We start from the raw sequence: 20,048 nt of genomic DNA, 5'->3' as shown, positions 1-20,048 counted from the left end.
GCCTTGACTATCATACCAATATTTTAGGGTCCATAGAAATAGGAGTTTGTAATTGGAATTGAAATCCTTAATTGGGTGAAATTGGAATATGATTCCTATTCCTAGGAAATGGTATTTTCTCATTTGAAGGAATGGCCACCCTCCTACTCCCTTAGGAATGAGAATCCAATCAATCCATTCCAGCCGATTTCCATTCCATTCTGATTACGAATTGGATTTAACACGGGCCGGATCGGGTTTAACATGGGAATGAAAAGCTTAGAGTGTCAAGAATCGGGTTTTTAACGGGTCACTCAAAAACCCGAACGCCCCGAACGGTTGTGCTTGTTCTCTCTCTCTCTCTCTCTTTTTTTTTTTTTCTTTTTAATTTTCAGGTTTCTCTGCATCTCACATGTGGATGTGGGTGGGCAACTAAGCATGGGAATATATATAAAGTCTTTGAGATGTGGATGTGATCTTCATTTCACATTTTTCTTTTTGTTTTCATCCTTCCCCAACCAGAACCCAAGAACCAGAAGAGAAGAACAGAGGAAGAAGACCACCATTTATTTTTTCATATTAAAAAAAAGAAAGAAAATTACAAAATATACATGAACACGACAAAAAACCCATCAAAAACCAAGGGGGAAGGATTCTGCACCACCGATTCCAATACTGTAAAACCCGTACCTTTTTCTACTTTTCTTCTTCAATCTCCAGATTTTTTTTTGGGTTGCAAGGACTTAACTGGTCAATTGAATTTATTGGTTGATTCATCTTGCTAATCGTATGCATCTCTGTTGATATATTTTGTTTCTATACCTCCTGATTTTGCCAACAATGGATTCTTTTTCTATTTTGATCTGCCATCTCTATGGTTTTTTCTCTTCTTTTCTTTTCCCTGGATAAACGCAGGATCCTTGAGAGCCTGCAAATTTTTGATTTCTTTTCCGTATAGAATTGTTGGGTATCTGTTTAAACTTAGGGTTTAGATTTGGATTTGGAATCTTTTTTGTTGGGTTCAAGGAAATGGTATCTTGCTGGGGTTCTAAAGATTCATCCTTTTAAGGGTTAGCTGATTATCCTGCCTCAAGGTGCCCGATTTCAAATCTTTCTCAAGAAGGGGTTTCTACTTTTTTTCCCATTTAATTTGTAATTCTCATTCTAGCTAAAAGGTAAATAATTCTTAAATTTATTTACGGGTGGTAATGGTTCTTTAGGATCTTTTTATTTCTGGTTTTTAATGGCTGTTTATAATCTTTTGCGTGAAATGAAATTATTGAAACTGGTGCATCTGTGATAATTTAGCGATTGGGTTTTGGATGCTTTATCTTTACCATATTTAGGATTTTCCAGGCGATAGATGTGTTATATGAAGTATGAAGATACTCCATTTCTTTGAGTATCTTTCTTATCAACATGTCATAATAGATTAGTTTCTCCTTGATCTGATGGTAAACTATGCTTTCCAAATGGGTGCTTAATTTGATTTCGTAATGCCCATTTTATGCATTGGTGGCTTTTGAATTTATGCATAAAGGGGCTCTGAATTATTTCTTTTGTTGCTACATTCTGTTTTGAGACAATATGCGTAAGGTGTATTCCTGTTTTTCCTTTTGTATTCAGCATTTGGTGGTATGTATATGACAGTCATCTTTATTCCACCACGTAAGTGCAGGTCTTAGGACTCATTCCTGTGCGGCTCGTGAAATAGTGCTTAATGCTTTAGTCAAAAGGCTGTAATTCCTTCAAGATTTCTAGGACTGGATTATTTCTTACATTCTTTGGAGCACTATTTGAAGATTGGCTTGTATGTAATTTACTCCAACAAGATTTCCATCTTTATCACATATAAAAGCTGATTATTGTCGTAAAGATTCAGAAGCTACAAGTAAGGGAATAAAGTTCAGAGTTCAATCTCTGGGTGAGTATTGGTGTTGTTGAAGAAATTCGGCATTGTATTTTAATATCCAACCATGTCTCTTTTGTGTTAATTCAAATTTGGCTTGGCTTGCTATGAACTGACTGTCTCCCTCATATGTCAATATGCCAAAACTTTTGTTCTTTAGTTGTTATTTTTCTTTTTAAATTTTCTGTTGAGTAAACTGATTAATTTTTTATTTTTTTCCTGCAAAGAATCATCTCCCTATGTTACCTTAAAAGGCCATTACCCATTGTTGGTTGCAGCTATCTGGGGTCTTGGGAGGGGTAGACTGTCTACGGTCCTAACCTTTGTATTTTTAGCATAAAGTGACTGCTCTCAGACTTGAACCTGCTTTCTTACACTTGCCATCCCAAGATTTTACCATTAAACCATGTAATGGTATCTTAATCATGCTAATTCTTCTTTCCACAACTTGGTTCCCATTTGAAGCAAATGGGATGTTTAAATGCCTGTCATTCTTTCAATACGTGCATTTGGTGCTGCCAAGATTTTTGCAGTAAGTCAAAGATGTGCATCTCATGCATTTGTGCAAGTGGTTGGAAAAAAAAAATTGTCAGCTGGAAGTAGTATGTCTTGATTAATTGGGTAAGATGAAGTAATTTTATCATCTTTTCATTGGGGAATGCTTTTAAGAAACCTGCCTTTAATAAGTTAGGAAATTTGTTGCCATGAGTAGGAGTTCAATGTGCAGCCTTTATTCCAAATTTACAAAAAAAAAAAAAACTACTACCAGTCAAGTTCCAACATTGGGCATTTGATGGGTGAAAAGTAATTGATGTACAATGAAAACAGTGTTCCTGGTGGTGGAGAGACTTCTGCTTTCTGCTTACAGTTATTCTTGCATTCCAGACTTGTAGTTGTTCCCTTGTGTTTTCTGGATGCAGTGATTCTTTTCTTGGGTATGATCAGATTTTAGTAATGATGCCTTGTTTTAGTATGCCAATTTTTTATGGACTATTAATTCCTTTAGCACATTTTTCTTTTCGTTGCATTATGAAAAGGAGCTTGTAGAAGAACAAGTTTTAGAAATATTGGCAATTCTTCAGGGACTAAGGTTGAGGCATTATTTAGGGTTTCTCTTGGTGGAGATTGAAGGTCACTCTTAGATGAAGATTAGTTGGATAAGAGATTATGGTGAGGGCCTGTAGGACTTGCAACATCACTTTAAGTTGTGTAGATATCTGGATTCTGGAGTGTACGCCTCACTATGGAGGATTTGTTCATGTCCTTCGAAGTTATGAACGCTGCAAGGCATTCAACAAATAAACTAGAGGGTTTGCTATCAACCTATCTATCTACTTACTATATTGTTGTTTCTTGGGTGCAAATGCTTAGTAAAACTGAGCAGTGGAGAGGAATTTTCAAGTGGTGATTTTTATTGGGTTTGTAGAATGAGTACGATCTAGATCCTAGGGTTATACTCATGGGCACATTTTTCAGGTATTACCTACTTAGCTTAGAGTTTGTGGGTACCTCAGTTATGCCAGAGTAAATGAATACTTTCAATAGTCGGATTATAACTCAGTTGAAAAAAGTGCTAGGGCTGTTGTTGTTGCATTAATCATGATGAAACTAGAAGTATGGTTAGTTTTAGACTTATGAACTGTTACTTCATAAATTAATGTTTTGATGGTGGCCCTTTTGATTGAGGTCAAAGGATGCCCGTAGCACAGACTTCAGGAGCTATAAACTAGTTCTCTCTTTTCTTCTCTTTACATGATAGAAGGCTTGTGAAACCCGCAATTGACTTCTCAATTGTTCTCCTCTGATCAAATTGGGTTTCTTGCAATTGATTCTAAACTCTAGAGAAACCTTAAATCTGTGGGATGTGGTTATTCTTTCTTTATTAATCTACCAAATTTCAATCTCTCTTTCCTTCAATTTATTTGCTTTCTTTGTAATATTGGTTTGAAATGATCTTGCAAGTCCTTCATGGTCTACCATAAAAGAAATGTTAGTTTTTGTTTGTGTTCTAGATTTCTAGCATCAGTATTTGCTAGATTGATTGTTGAAGATTTCTGTGTTGACCCATTATTTTATTTTATTTTTAATTTGATTGAAGATCAAAAGGTGTCATAAGAAATGGTTTCAGCCAATAATCATATTGAAAATTTTCAATAAAGTATTGTTACTGAAGGTGTGTACATTAGTAGATGAGAAATGTAAGTTTTTTCTGTTTTTTAATAATCTTGTTGATGACAATGAAGGACAAGATGGGTCTTGTAGAGAGCTCCACTGAAGTATAGCATAGAAATTGAAGGGTTTACAAAAACTGAGAAGCTGTGTAGTGGATTGGCAGGATTACATTATCAGTTTAATTATTAGCTTCTTTTTTTATGTTTTTTTTTTGAAGTGCTTATTTTTTACGTTGTTTTATGATTTATAAATCTTTCCATGTTTTCTTGAAAGATTTCATAGGCTTATGCTTTGATATGCATCAAGGCTTTCTTAATCCTTGCCTCTTTAGGCCCAACTGCCTCACCTTTGCTGTTGTCTTCTAATACATTGGTGGTTGGTGAAGGGTACTCAAATTCCGCATTAGCAGTGAAAGGTGAAATTTCTATGACAAAGGGTAAGAAATCTTGGAGATCTTCTATCCAAACATCCTTGGTAAAGTTTGGGGCTTTTCTAGATATTTATATAGAATTGATTTTCAGTCATATCCTCCAGAGCAATTTATGTTGCCAATGCCTTTTCCAGAAAGTCCATTTGAGATCTTAATTTCTCAGGGATTTGCTGTCCATGTATATCTATGATGTTGGTGCAAGATACTCCACAAAAAGAAAAATGGAGTTCCTAATTGCATTACTGTGCTTCCAATTGTCTTCCACCCATACATCCATAAACACTTCAAACTGATGACTTCAATATTATTAGAAGTTATTACTTGTTAGTGGTCATCATATTAGCAGTAGGTTTTCCCTGATTTGAGGCTTTGGATTAAGGTCATATGGCAACATACCAAGTTGTATGGACAAGGCTTCACTGATGATTATGATAATGATGAAGGTGGGGGTCATGATAACATTTTAATCCAGGATGTCGTTGTTTTTTTTAACTGGCATGTAGATCAAGTGGTCATTATCTTTGGTCCATTGTGAAGGTCCTTTTGTCAACATGTAGAGAACATGAATCCTCCTTTTGTTGATTTCATTCTCATAGTCCACCTTTATAATCCTGAAATGGTAGGTCTCCAAATGTCTGACCTCACACAAGCCACATAATTGAGGATGGGAACTGGAGCATATGATTCTCCATTCTTTTTACGTAAGACTGGTGCCCTATATCTTCTCATAATCATAACTGTTAGAGATGTGGAATGTTATCAACTCTTTTGCTGGAAAGCAGCTTAGCTGGGAACTTGTTTCCCATCTTCTCACCATGTTAGCCCCATTGGGTTGACTGATGATCCTGTTTGCTTGTTGAGAATGCAAGTTTTCTCCCTGGCATTCTTGTTGACCAATAACTGATGTGGTACAACTCCCTATATTTCTGTGAAAAGGTTACTCCATAATCATTTCATTCTCTGATCATGTTTTCTTTGTTTCAAGAGAAACAACTGGCATTCTGACCAGTTTAATGTTTCAAACAACTTAATACAGTTGACCCAAGATGTCAGATATGAAAGGGAGCACCTCCACTGGCACAGATATCCTTGCTTTGCACAAGGAATGGGATGAGGCTTTGTGCCCAATCTGCATGGACCATCCACATAATGCTGTTCTCCTCCTCTGCAGTTCACATGACAAGGGCTGCAGGTCTTATATCTGTGACACAAGTTACAGGCACTCAAATTGCTTAGATCGTTTTAAAAAGATGAGAATTGAACATAGGAACAGCCCCTCACAACCCAGATCATCTTTTACTGAAAACCCAGATAATTTAATACCTGATCAGAGGTCCTTACATGGTAATACATCCGAACCTAACTTGGGAGATCTGAGAATGACAAATGGCATTGAAGATACTCATGAAGGCTTCAGTTTAGATGAAAACAACAATGGAACCCCAGCTGGATTATTGGATGCATTAGGAGATAATAACAACCAAGAACCAGATAGGTATTCGGAAACACAGGTTGACAACATTACAGAAACTGGTGGCCCTGGAACATTCAGGGAGAGGATTGCTTTTGAAGAGTTTGGAGTGGAGAGTATATCAAATCCAAGCTTGAACTTGAAATGCCCCCTTTGCCGAGGAACTGTCTCAGGCTGGAAGATTGTCAAGGAGGCTAGACAATATCTTGATCTGAAACAGAGAAGCTGCTCACGGGAGGCATGCTCCTTCGTTGGTAATTACAGGGAGCTTCGTAGGCATGCTAGGAGGGTTCACCCAACCACAAGACCTTCTGTTATTGACCCATCAAGGCAACGGGCATGGCGTCACCTTGAACACCAGAGGGAATATGGAGATATTGTCAGTGCAATCCGTTCAGCTATACCAGGTGCTATTGTAGTTGGAGACTATGTCATTGAGAATGGAGATGGTGGGATCTCAATTGACAGGGAAAGCAGCTCAGGTGAAGGAGGCAATAGCATATGGTTGACTAGATTTTTTCTGCTACAGATGATTACGTCACCTGTTTCTGAGTCAAGGGGCCTTTCAAGGTCTTTGACTAGGCATCGTCGTTCAACTGGAACATTCTCCAGTCGTCGAAACATGTGGGGCGAGAACCTGTTTGGTATGCAAGATGATGATGATTGGAACCTGACTAGTGACATGGGTGAGGATTTATCTCCAGTTCCAAGGAGGCGTAGGAGGTTCACAAGGTCCAGGCCAGATGAAGATCAAGTATGAGAACCGCCAATAGTTCTGGTAATTTAAGCTTATCACCTACTAACCTCAAAGGAATTGCTTTTACAATTACTTATGATAGACTAAATTGTTATTTTCCCCCTGTTATTGTTTCAGTACTCTGCAGAATAACTGTTCAGATTTGCCCCGAATGAAAAAGATTGTCCACAGGTGCACCTACCCCATGAAGAACTGTGCTTTGAGGTATCAAAAGCAGAAAAAAGAAGATGATGTGTTGGATTTGGAATTTGACGTGTGTTTGCATTTTGCACCATATTAGAGTTCCTTCCTACAAAAGTGGGTGAAGGGAATCCAATATAATGGTGTGCTTTATTGCAGTTTGGTTCTGGTCTCAATTCAGTCTGGATGTTACACTCCCAAAGCAATCTGCTGATTGCAGTCAAAACATTATTTCTTCAAATTGTTTGCATTATAATCAATGTACAGAATTATGACGGCAGTTGTATTTTACTGGTTGTCCTGAATTGTAAGAACCTGTCTGGTTTGGGCTGGGGAACCTTCATGGACGCAGGTTGATGGGAGATGCCCATCATTAAAAGCAGTAGTGCAGCTGTAAAAAGGATGAGCTAACGGATCCGTTCTTGGTGGAGTTGGGCGCCATGTCAAGACTTTGCTTCTTGGTGGGTTGGTTCATGGTTGCCAATCTGGGGAGTAATTGTCTTTTGTCTGTTGCCAGGAAACGGGTGCACATTTGACTGCAATTCTTAAGAGGAGCCTAGACCCTTCATCATTCCCATAATCCCATTTATCCCCTCCCCCATTTTAGAATGAATTCTGAGCTGTAGCTTCCTGTTACCCTTCAGTTCGATTTATATGGTGTTGCAAAACTGGAGATGAAACAAGCTGCCGAGAGTCATTGTAAAATTAATTAGGAAGGGAATTCAAAGAAATTGTTTCTTGGGGGAACTTGGATACTTCCATTGGTTTTCTTCTTTACTTGGCACATAACAAGGACAGATCGTTTAGATTGTCTAGACCAGAATAGGCTGATGTTAAGGCGATTTTAGAAACCAAATGGAAAACCAAAAGTAATTTGTTGTATGTATACAGCATTTGGATGAATCCGTTGTCATTTCAAAATGGATTCATGGCAATGATAATTAATGAGCATCGAGCAAATAATATATACTTCTCGTCAGAGCCCACGACCACGAGATTGATAAGTAATTCTTTTTCAGTATTAAAATCATATTTTTATTTATTAACTGTTTCTGTAATGATTGATAAAGTGGCAGATGCCAGATTGGTTCATGAATGCTAATAATTAATGATTGTTACATTTCGGATCGGATTCGGTAGAATCGGATTGATCCGAATCCGTTGGATTGGATTCGAATTCGAATATCTTATGGGATGTCCGATCAGATTAGAATTGTAATGGAAAATTTTATGATATATTATATTATTTATATAACACAATATTTCACAACTAATGGTTTCAATCCGTTAACTAAATGGATTGATTTTTCCCATCCGATAGGATCAATGGAGATATTTGAATTTGGCTCTTATCAATTCGAATCCGATGTGATTCGATTTATTTTGCAGCCCAAGTTGGTGGGCTCCATCATGGATCATGGTTAGTTTGAAATGATCTTTTAAAATGCACCTTGCCACAACAAGCATTCTGTATTGTGGTTATGTGGTGTAATCCAAAGACTTGAGATTTGAAATACATAAATTATTATTATTATTTTAATTAATATTTCAAATATTGTTCGACGAGTGTTTCAAGGTGTGATGGGTTCTAGAACACGAGATTTTGGTTTGATGAAAATATTACGATACATTCAGCTCTAAAACACATTGTAATTCAGCCCAAAAAATCTTACAACGTAAAAGAATGTTTATGTGGTGCGTTCTGGAACCAAGCAAAATGGGTTACAACTAGACCTGTTCATGGGCCGGGTCGGGCTGGGTTCGGGCCGGGCTTTCACTCTGTATTTACAGATTTATCCCATGTTGTTACTACTGCTGAAGTGGCTGAATAGAGAGAGAGAGATTATAAAGAAAAAAATAAAAAAATGTATATATTAAATTATAAATATATATTTCAATAAATATTAGATTATTTATATAATATATAAAATACATATTATGTATTTTATAAAATACATAATGCTGAGTCGGGTCGAACCGGGTTTTTTTGACAAATCCCGAGCTCGGCCTGTAACATAGTCGGACTTACTGTGTTAGGCCCGAGGTCAGGCCTGCGGGCCTAATTACATGACCAAGCCCGACCGGGGTGTGGGCTAGGCCGGGCTGGACCATCGGGCTACCTGGCCCATGAATAGGTCTAGTTACAGCCACACTATAAATTAAACACTCCCTTAGGTGATTCACAAGGTCCATGCTTGATTTTTTGAGTGAATCCAATTTCCTACCTTCTCATTGGTTGGTATTCATGTGATGTGACCTCCTTTGAATAAGTCGCATTTAGTCTGCTTATTATCTAAGTCAAGCATCTAGCTGGCCAGTGACTACTACCCTACCAGAGGTTGGTGGCCAAAATACAAACAAGTTGTAAAGGCTGAAATGGCTGAACTGACTGACTTATTGCTTTCTCTTTTAGTCGATTATTAGTCACTAAGGAGCTCACAACCCCTTGAACAATTTATTCACTAAAATACAAGGCAACAAGTCATTCATTTTAGCTACTTCAGTCGTTATCAAATGGATTTGCAAAGCTTCTTTTGGAGGAATGCTTTGAACAGACAGCTGATTTGGGTTCTCCAGATTTTTCACCAAACCTAGCTTATAGGCTGTTGGTGTGAGGCCCACCTTCGAAAGATAGAAGTCGCTGCGTTTCAGCCCTCCCAAACAGGCAGTCAAAACAAAACTGTTGGCTGTTGCACATGCCTTCTGGTTGTTTCAACTGATTGATTGCCTTTAATAGAGTAAATGCATTCATTTTCTATTACATGGCTGTTTGCCTGAATGAACTTGTATGTAATTCTCAATTGGATGAAAAAAAAAAAAAAAAACTAAAGGATTCTACATGGTTGAGATTGATCTGTATCACACCTGCAAGTAGAGATCTTCACAGAGAGATGTTTGAGATTGGACCTAAATGACTGTCACCTGCAAGTGAATAACCAGTTAGTTTGATCTCTGATTGTTTGAGGAGAGGAAACAATTAGGTACTTAAGTATTTAAATTTGATGGATTTGCAGATACACATGCTGCAAAATATGAATATTCTGAAACTATGTTTGGAGTTTAAAAATTTCCAAATTTTCATGCCCTGAGTTCATCCTTTCTGCTGAAAGGCCTCATAACAGAAATGGAGTAAATTTTAGGGCTAGCTGTTCTTGTGGGAATCCACTAGGCCCTATAGGGGCCCATGGCAGAGGACACGGAGACCCTTGTGGAGAATGAGTACAAGTGTTAGGGAAGAAATCTATAAAATGTAAGAAACAGAGTACAGAAGGAATTTTTGAGGGGGTTATACAAAGAATAAAATGTAAGTATATAAAAGTTGAAACAAATTACAGAACCAAGGACATAAACCAAATAAGTCCACAATTGCCTCTGGGACCAAATTAAGTTAGGTGGCGTTTGATAACACAAATGGGATGTGATATCTGAGAACTTGCTTTTCCAAGGTAGGATCTCGTTTGTGTTAAAATTTGAATCATAATCCCAAAATTGAAAATAAGTCTGATCTGATTTGGTAAGAGGTGACCCATGCACAGAACACATTCAGACATGTTTCAGATGGCTTATAATGATTAAAATGCCCGTCTTTTTTAATATTGCAGAGACTCTAAAAAGCAGAAAACAGCTTTTGCTGTTTTCAGATATCAAATCTATAAAAAAGATCTTTTATGCTTTTCAGCTATAAGACTTAAGTTTTATCAAACACCACCCTAATCCTGCATTAAATAGTATATTGGAAAGCTAAGTCTTTGACTTGTTTGGATGAGAGAACTCTCTGGTTGTGTAAGATCTACAGGTACAGGATATTACACCCTTCACCCTTGTGTAAGAGAAAACTACATTCTTAGTCTGACCTTTTCTACTGACACCCTATTCTTGTGGGGGTATCGTACTGTCGCTGAATGAATGGTTTCAAACCCATATGAGCAACTAAAAAGACCATTCAGTGTTTCAAGTACTGATCTAACTAGATAAGGATAATGCTTCATTACAAATTGCTGTCTCAAAGCCATATGTGTTCAGTGACCAGGATTTGGAATTGGTCTGTAAAAGTTTACAGATAAATTCTTGATAAATCCATAATGGATGAAGTGTTTTCTCAGAATTCCATCTTCCAACATCAACCAAAATCCAATATGATAAACTGAGAGGACCATTTAATGCTTTAAGTACTTTGTCTAACTAGATAAGGGTATTGCCCCATTACAAATTGCTGTGCCAAAAGAATATGTTCAGTGACTGGGCTTTGGAATTGGTCTGCAAAAGTTTACAGTTGGATTGTTTTTAAAGCTTATAATGAATAATTTTTTTCTTTTTTTCTGAGAATTTCACTTCCAACATCAACCAAACTGTCTCCATCACTGCACAAAGCCATGCTTACTCATTTGTTGCCTTGACTATCAACACCAAAAGAATATCAGTGAGCCTCATCCTCTAAAATACTCAATAGTACTTAGACTTTAAATGAAGTTGGTAGTACTCAAAAATACCAACAAGACCTAGCTAAAATACTCTATATTGTTTCAACAAAAAAGCCACTTTTGTTGTCATTTCATCCTTCCTATGCTCAATAAGAACCACTACAAACAGATAAGTCTTGGTTATTAATATAATATGCATGTATAATAATAACAATGAAATGCCAAGTGTTTGTTCTCTGGGCCCTCTGTTACTCCATTTCTTGTGTACTTTTCAGGAAAACAGTGATCACTACATAGACTCCATCCTGTTATGAGCTCAGCCTATTAGACTGAGTGGCCACTAGGGAACACAACTCAACTTAGTTAATATTGATCAATGTGAAAGTGAATGCTTGAATCAGATCTTCATGTTTGGACCATTACAATTCTACCAACTCCCCAATCACTTTACATTCTTGCTAATTTTGTTCTCATGTCCCCTGGAAGGATAGCTGGATGACCCCTCTCCAAAGAAAAAGAAATCATTTCTGTCGGTAATAACTGAAAAAGCTGTAACAGTTTATAGACAATTGACACTTTTGAAAGCACATACGCTTTATATATACAAGAAAACTTGGTGAAATCATCAACATCTGAATAAAATCTACTGTGTCTGAAACCCCATCATATCTATGTGCGTGCAAAAAGAAATATAACATCTGTTATTACATTGAGATGGAATTATGGAAAGGAACCATACCTTAAACCTCTTCTTTTTTTATTGAATAGCACAGATGCAAGAATTCTGCACTCCCTCAAGTTCCCCTTCCTCAGATACACTAAAATATTCACAATGAAAGATGTTAGAAGAGAAACAGGTGAGAAACTCAAAATCTTGAAACTACTTTGCAAACAAAATCTAAAGGGGTTGTTTGATATATGTTACTGTACTTCCTGAACTCAAGTCATCATCAAACACAATGAGGAGTTTAGAATTAGAAACCAAATAAACTCCCCCTAAAAGTGTTTGGAGTCTTCATCAGATTGAAACAATTACAACCCAAATGTATCCATGATGCGCAAAGAAAAAGGTGTGGGGAATACTTGTACCTGGCCTCGAATTCTTGAACATGAGCAAGATCCTTTCCATGGGCATCTGGCCAACTAACTTTCCTCTTCCCATTACTCAGTTGAGACTTGTCCACCTTTATAGTTTTCTTGAGATTACTCTTGAGAGGATGGGGTACTGTGAGAGGTCCATGGGGCTCATTGCTACTACTGTTGCTGCAACCATTGCTCTTATCTTGATCTTCTGATTCATTATTACCATCGGTCTTTTCAAGGACTCCATCTTTGTTTCTTGCACCGGACTGCTTGTTGCTGTTGCTGCTGCTGTTGCTATTCTTGCTTCTACTGTGGTCCTCACCCTTGTGGTTTGGGTGCCTTGCCGGTGCATAACAAGAGCACACTAAAGAGGTGCAATTGTATTGCGCCGACGCCGCCAGGAGTACAGATGATAAGGGTATAGTCTCTCTCTGCTCGCTCTATTTGAATTACCATGCCATGACTTGCTTCAGAACTAGTTGGAGTTGTATTTTCATCAGAACTCAAACTTGAAACTACCATCAACTTGAGAGAGAGAGAGAGAGAGAGAGGGAGAGAGAGAGAGATGCCTATGATATAAAAATGGACAATCTCCAAATGATTATAATTGCTTAGCATCTAAGACAGTGGGTTCAATTGAGAGGTGGGATTGTAGGATGGAAAAGATGAAAAGCTAAAAAAGGAAACAGGATAGGCATCATGTTCATGCTTGTCCACTATGAGCTGCTTTCTTTTGCTTTTGTCCCAGCACTCATGAGTGAAGTGAATTGGGTGAAACAAAAGGATAGGGGTGCTCTTTTACTTTAGGGAAATGACAGCATCACCCATCAGTTCTAGGCATCTCTTCTACTCCCTCTTGTTCTGTAACATGTGGATGGTGCTCACTGGCAACCAGTTGGACAGGGGATTCCACTTGTCAATACTGTACACGACCATGTATTGTCATTAATTCCTTCTTTAGAAGATTGCCTATTATATTAGTCCACCTCCATGTGATGCAGCAAAGGAGATGGTTCAAACAAAGCTGCGGAGGCCATCATGTCTGAAACTTTAACTTCGTAATTTGTACATATGTGGCTCCCCAAGGCAGTCTGTGCAGGGAAGCGGTTGCTACATCACTTTCTCCTCAAGTTGTATGATTGAGCTCAACACCCATCAAATGTATCTAAGTCAAAAAACATGGGTTTTGAGTTTGAGAGCGGCCACTTCATACAAGAAAATGCCCAAGGTTAGATCTGTACCCAGTCCACCCCAGATAGAGCTAGGGCCAACATTTTGGTAAAGACCCTAAAATTTGTTTAGATATGTGCATAATTAGTTAATATTCATGAAAACTTTTGGCTAGCTAGTACCATTACATTATGTGGTAGTACTGGTTGATCCATCAAACACATTTGGCTACAATGTTATATGTAGAGAGGTTAGAATCTAACACAGTCTGATTATCTAACCTGATAGGCTGGTACAGTGAAAGGAACAAGAGAACTGTGTAGGAAGACTTTATGTGTTAAAAGTTGAACTGGGGAAAGAAAAAGAAGAAAAGAAAACTGTTGAGGACTGAGGAGATTGTCCTTTAAACTATGGCAAAAGGTGTATAGTCTATTACTTCCTCTAACAACGATACTTGTGGTTACTGTTTACCTTTCATGTCAATCCTAGGGTCACAGTAACATTATTCTTGATATTAGAGAGAAACATGTAGATACAGTGGGAATCATAAATTGGACAATGGAGAAAAGGCTTGTCTATGCAAGATTCCATCTAATCCAACCTCTTTGTCCATTTGAAAGCCAACCCTTTGTCCTGCTGCAACAGTTACCACTTGGATTGGGCTGAGGCTGAGCTAGGTAGCTAGATGGATGGATAGATAGTCAATGTAGAGAGGGAGAGAGTACATGGAATGGGTCATTCAAGTTTTGCTTAGGCTCATGCATGCATGGTATTAGTGGACAGAGAAGGTTTGTCCTTAGGCCAAAGCCATTTAATTGGAACTTTTGTCCTTACTGAGGCCCCACAGCGATAATGGTAGCCCAGCCCATAAAAATGAGAGAGAAGATTCTCATATACAATGTTAATTGTTAAACCGTTTAGATCAATGGGTTAAGCTATGATATTATAACAATATAAGAGAATTTAAAAAATAATAAAATAAAACAATATAAAAACCCCATTAGCCCGGTGGAGCAGTCAAATGGGTTGTTGGCCAAGCCGTTAGTGGTGAGCAATGAAAAACCGAATTGAACCGAAAAACCAACCGAAACTGAATTGAAAATCCGCTTAACTGAATTGGTCGGTTTGATATTTTTTAAAAAACTGAAGGTACCAGTTCGGTTTCAGTTAACCAATATAGAAAATCGGTGGTTAACCAAATCGACCGGTATACATATATTTATGTATATTAGATATATTTTATATTTTCTATATATTATAAATTAATAAATATGCATTATATATAAAAACATATATTTATATTTTTTCATAATATATATTGTAAATATAAAAAAACTGAAAAATCGATGAACCAAACCAGTCAACCGATTAATCAGCTGGCTTCAGTTTGGTTTTGATTACCGGTTTTCAAAAAACCGGTAACCCCGGTTCAATTTCAAAAATAGGCCAACGGTTCAGTTAATCGAACCATGAGTCCCATGGAAATGTAATAATCTCGTGTTTGGCTACCGTTACAATGAGGCCATTGTAAATTTTTTTTCCCAGAAAGTATTGGTTATATCCAGGTAATAATCAATATACTCTCCTGGAGGGTGAATAAGTTACTTACCTACTTGTCGAAAATGTCAATTGCCTTATTTTTTTGCATCTTATCTAGGTAATTTTAGCCAAGCCGAACATTGTATTTGTGATTACTTGGGTAGCATTTCCCCATGAATCACTTGCTTGGAAAACACCTTGCCTGAATAATACAAAATAAATGAGGCCTTAATGGTAGGTTATGGGTTGATTGGAAGCAGAACCATGACTGGGCCACTAGGTCACCAGTCCAACCGGCAAGGTCAACAACAGGTTATACTGATATACTAATACTTTAGCAGTTGTTGGGAACTTCAAAATGAGGTTGATCAGGCATAATCCCAGATTAGCACAGCAGCATCATCCTCAACAGAACCAGATAATAGGCCTTACAATTATCAAAGCATAAGAATAAGGGAAATTGTCTAAAATTCACCATGAATTTTTAGTATTTATCTTAAACTTACCATAACTTTTCAAAACGTCTAGGGAACCACATGTTGGTAACTTGACGTTAAACAGACTAATGGGTGTTAGTAGATTACCATTTTACCCTTTGTTATATTCAACTCATTTTTCAATATTTCAGAAATATCCCTGTTATTATTCCACCCCAAACCCATTTTTCAGCTTCCTTGTAATACTTTCAAGCATCACAATGAGAGCAAAACATCTCTCAACGAGTAGAAATCTTATATATAAGGCAGTTGGGCGTTTAATGGCATTTTAATCATAAAAATATGTTTAATAAAGCTAACTTGCCATTCAGGGGCAGTTTGGTCATGACATTTGTATTTATGTTGATGTGGAATTGTGGACAACTTCTGTAGATGTACATTAACGATGCTCTAAGGGATGGTGAGATTTGGAAAATAAAAACTCACTGACATGGGGCTCCCCGATCATTTTGAAAAGTTATGGCGAGTTTAAGAGAAATGCTAAAAATTCATGATGAATTTTAGACAATTTCCCTAAAAATAAATAAAACTAGCTTTAACAGCTAAGAATACTTGGAAAAGCTCAAGGTTGAATGACAGACAACATCGAATGGCATTCAATGGCGATTCAAAAGAATATTTACTTTTCTACTTTTTTGGGATAATGTGTCATTAAGAAATGACCTTCATGGTTTCAGCCTTTCAGATGAGAATGTCCTATGTCTTGGGCTTTCTTTCTTCTAAGCATCCATCAGAATTAGAAGACAGCGGCCATTAAGGCTTTTCTCAGAATAAGGTCCAGGCTTTTCCACCACCTGAAAGGTGGTGATGACATAGTGAAGGAAGGTATGAGATCTCAATTCCAGTTATCAATGTGACCCCATTGTCATTGTGATTACTGTCCTCCCACTTGCACTTCAATGTTTAAACCCAGTGTTTTTTGGACTTCGACCGGACCAAACGGTTGGACCATCAGAACTGGGAACTTGCAGCCAATTCGGTGGTTTGGTTTTCTTTTAGTTTTTTTATTGTATTAGCATTAGAGTTGTCATCACAAACTTCAAATTTTTAAAAGCCCTGCTATCAGTTTATCTACGCATATCTAGGTGCATTGATAGGGATATGATATGCTCGATATAAAACATATCGTATTGATATTTTAATTCTTGATTACTAAAAATATTTATTTATTGGCTATATTTTATTTATATGTACTTTTTTTGGGATTCACCCAATTTATATATTTTAAGTAGGTGTTATAAAGGCCATTACCCTTTTAATATTTATTGTTTTATGTTTACTTTAATGTAAAAAGATTCAAGGATAATTTAGAACCATTTTCATTTTTTTTATTTTTTATTTGAACAACTTGAATGATAAATAGATGGTCAAACTGTTTGACCCAAAATCCAATCACCAACATGGTTTTATGTCCGGTCCAAGTCTGACAACATTGGTTTTACTAAAAGGTAGTTACAGCTCAAGCAATTCATTGAACTTGCTCAATCATTTTTAGCGTTGCAAATGGGTGGCCAACCGGCGGGGGGGGGATGTGGGACCCATTGGGGGAGTGGATTTGGGCTTGGGCATTAACGAAATTGAGCAAATTTGGGCTTGGACCTTTTTAGGCCCACCAGTTACGTATCTAGGCTTTCTTAGGTGCCAATTACCCGATGAGTTGATATACCATAATCGCTAGCTCACCACTGATGAGCTGTGATGGAAAAAAGAAGAATAAGAACTTCCACCCAGTTGAACTATCAACCTTTTATAACCAACCAACTATCTGGTTTATATGTAAAATCTTCCTACCAAGCCCATGACCCTCAGCCAGTAGCAAAATTCTAAGCACTTGTAACCAAAACCCATGTTTAGCCTGATCTCAGGCCATGTTAGACTGAGGCCCATTGAAGGCCCAATTGATAGTCTTTTTTCTTTTTTTTTTTTTTTTTATAGTTTTGATGTTTTCTTTTTGGCCCAAACCCAATATGTTTTGGCCATGTTAGTGATCAGTTCATAAAGTTGGTTGGAATACATAAAATGTTAAGCAATAACATTTAATGTGGATTTTGAGGACATTATTATACTACAATTTTATGAGGCTTATTAATTATTAGTTTAATTATAAATAAGGAGTCATTTAATGTATTATTTACTTGGACAAAAATAGTACTCAGGAGGATGAATAAATACTGAATGCCTTAATTAGTTTGGGCTCAAACCCTTCAGGTTTGAAGCTATGTGGTGTGAGGACCCAAAGTTCTATTGATGTGGTATTGTAGTCCTGGAACCTAGATACCTCAAGTTCCTAAGCTATGCAATTTATTCAAAAAGGGAATCGTTTGGTTCAAAATATCAAGAGGTGGAATAAGGATCACTTTAGAAATATTTTTGAAATCCAAATGGCAGAGCCTTAATGAATTTGGACTGTGCCCTCCAAATCCAATTTGATAACATCCCAAAACGGGAAAGAGATATTTTGGGCTCAAAAGGCTAGAGTTGATTGGATTAAGTTTGGAGATAAAAATAACATTTTTTTTTCAACAATGGCTTAATAAGTAGAAGTAGAAATTCACAAAATTTGAAAGGATGATGGTGAATGGGCTCCTCATCATATGGAAATTTCCAACCATATAGTTGAGATTTCATTAGCAGTATTATCCTTTGCATCTCGTCTGATCAAAATAGAGCCATCTGCGCTGAATTAACAGATAAGGAAATTTGGGATGCTCATGTGTCCATGAAGGATTTAAAAGCCCAGGACCGGATGGACTTAATTCATTATTTTTCAAAAAATATTGATCAATTATTGGAGATTTTGTTTGTAACGCTGTGAAAGCATTCTTCGGTTCTAGCAAATTAAACAAAAGCTTTAATGAGACTTTTATTACTCTAATTCCCAAGACAAAAAAAAAAAAAATCCTGATATCCTCTGATGTTTGGAATAAGAGCACTTTGGGCCATCTTAACTGATATCCTCTTATGTTTTTTCTAACAAAAATACAGTGGAAAACTGATGGAAATCAGTCCCTATCATAGTTGGGTCGAATTAGGGTTTCTGGGAGGCAAGGGAGAAGAGAAAAGAGCAAGAGATTAGAGAGAACTAGTGAATTTGCCTCTCCCTTTTAGTCCCTTATATAGAGCATTCTCCTAATCTAATTAAGAGCTTATCCAAATCAAATTTAGATTAAGACTTTATTTTTAATTGATAAGCATTATCTTCTTAAGAGAATGGGTGCTCTATTTCCATTTTCAACCCAAATCACATGACAACCTCTTAACTAATCATATTAGTAATGGGCCTTAGGCCCAGATTCTTTAATGGTTCACGTTCTAAGGTGTTGCATGGCCACTTTGGGCCTGAATATTGTATGGAGTGGGACTCACAAAGGTCTCACACAAGACCATAAGGGTTCAGCCCTACCTTTGGAAGAGGTTAGGGCAAATTCGCTGTTTAGGAGCAAGGAACCCCTGAGCCAATCAACTTGGGCTCAGTTTGGGCCCAATATTTACATATAAATGATCATTGAATTCAACCACCCTATGAAGACTCCAGGATAATGGACTTGTGTAAAATAAAGTCCATCAGGTAATCAACCCTATAATGGTCTCTTAACCTCTCGACCCATAATCATCAAAGCATTGTCCATAAGGAAGAACCTCTTCCCTGACTACAAAAAGCAGTGCCACACTATCTGCTCAAATGGATCCCAGGATTAAAACCTTTTGCAATTTTTTTTTTTATAAAATAGTAATATAACATATAAATATATTTTGCAAATCAAATTTCAAATACAATTGAAATCCATTGTCGACAGTTTAAGTTTCCATCTGAGAGAGTGTAAACCTTGATATTCACTTTGTTTGAAAAAGGGGTCGATTCTATTACTATAATCACTTACTCAGGTAATTTCCTAAACTGCCCCAACATGCTCAGGTGTTTAACCCTTGATGGATCTCATTGGTTAGCATATCAAAGACAAGTCAGTCCAAAACCTAGTGTAATATCATAATCAAGTGTGAGATTAAGTGCAACTTTCCAGTTTTGCCCATTTATCTCCAAGGTCGAAGGCGTAACTAGAAATTCATCCGCATTCAGTGTTTCTTCTAAACACCCACTGGCTGTACTTGGGGTCTAACCTTAACAACTGAGACAAGCTACTCCACCAGTTTAGCAGTACGCTAGTGTTAGATTTGTTAGGATAAACTCCCTAATGGTCCATTTGGTTTCTGACATAGAATGGGATAAGAAAGGATGGGAAGAGAAAGGAATATATTTTTCCCATTTTTGCATCTAGTGTTTGTTTCCCGAGAAACAGTATAATCAAAATTCATTTTCCTGTGTTTGTTTTTGAAGAAAATTTAACAGGAAACATATCACCTGTTTTTGTTGTTCATGAAGACCTAAAGCAAATAATAATAATAATAATAATAATAATAATAATAATAATAATAATAATA

The 20,048-nt window shown here is 37.0% G+C and overlaps 1 protein-coding gene and 1 long non-coding RNA gene across 5 annotated transcripts; one reads left to right on the top strand and one right to left on the bottom strand.

Moving 5' to 3' along the window:
* The first annotated feature begins 389 nt into the window (after window positions 1-389).
* On the top strand, window positions 390-7,645 carry LOC104585843 (uncharacterized). Of its 4 annotated transcripts, none has more exons than XM_010242848.3 (4): window positions 390-656; window positions 1,653-1,903; window positions 5,527-6,739; window positions 6,836-7,645. In XM_010242848.3, the coding sequence occupies exon 3, from the start codon at window positions 5,537-5,539 to the stop codon at window positions 6,719-6,721; it is 1,185 nt and encodes a 394-aa protein (XP_010241150.1). In that variant the 5' UTR covers window positions 390-656; window positions 1,653-1,903; window positions 5,527-5,536; the 3' UTR covers window positions 6,722-6,739; window positions 6,836-7,645. The 4 variants fall into 4 exon arrangements, with proteins under 4 accessions (XP_010241150.1, XP_010241148.1, XP_019056125.1 ...); XM_010242846.3 differs by having other exon boundaries at window positions 396-656; window positions 1,658-1,903; XM_088896185.1 differs by lacking the exons at window positions 390-656; window positions 1,653-1,903 and adding an exon at window positions 4,478-4,496.
* Window positions 7,646-9,586: 1,941 nt separating this feature from the next.
* On the bottom strand, window positions 9,587-12,975 carry LOC104585842 (uncharacterized). The gene is made up of 3 exons (XR_733361.3): window positions 12,409-12,975; window positions 12,059-12,137; window positions 9,587-9,820 (listed from the first exon to the last, which is right to left on the bottom strand). It is a non-coding gene; the product is annotated as an uncharacterized LOC104585842 (long non-coding RNA).
* Window positions 12,976-20,048: the final 7,073 nt, after the last annotated feature.

Source organism: Nelumbo nucifera, chromosome 1 (genome assembly GCF_055504915.1).
Source record: "Nelumbo nucifera cultivar China Antique chromosome 1, China Antique-T2T, whole genome shotgun sequence".
In the NCBI taxonomy this organism is placed as follows: Eukaryota; Viridiplantae; Streptophyta; class Magnoliopsida; order Proteales; family Nelumbonaceae; genus Nelumbo; species Nelumbo nucifera.
The sequence above is the reverse complement of the archived record's forward strand: the minus strand, read 5'-3'. Positions and strand labels throughout refer to the sequence as shown.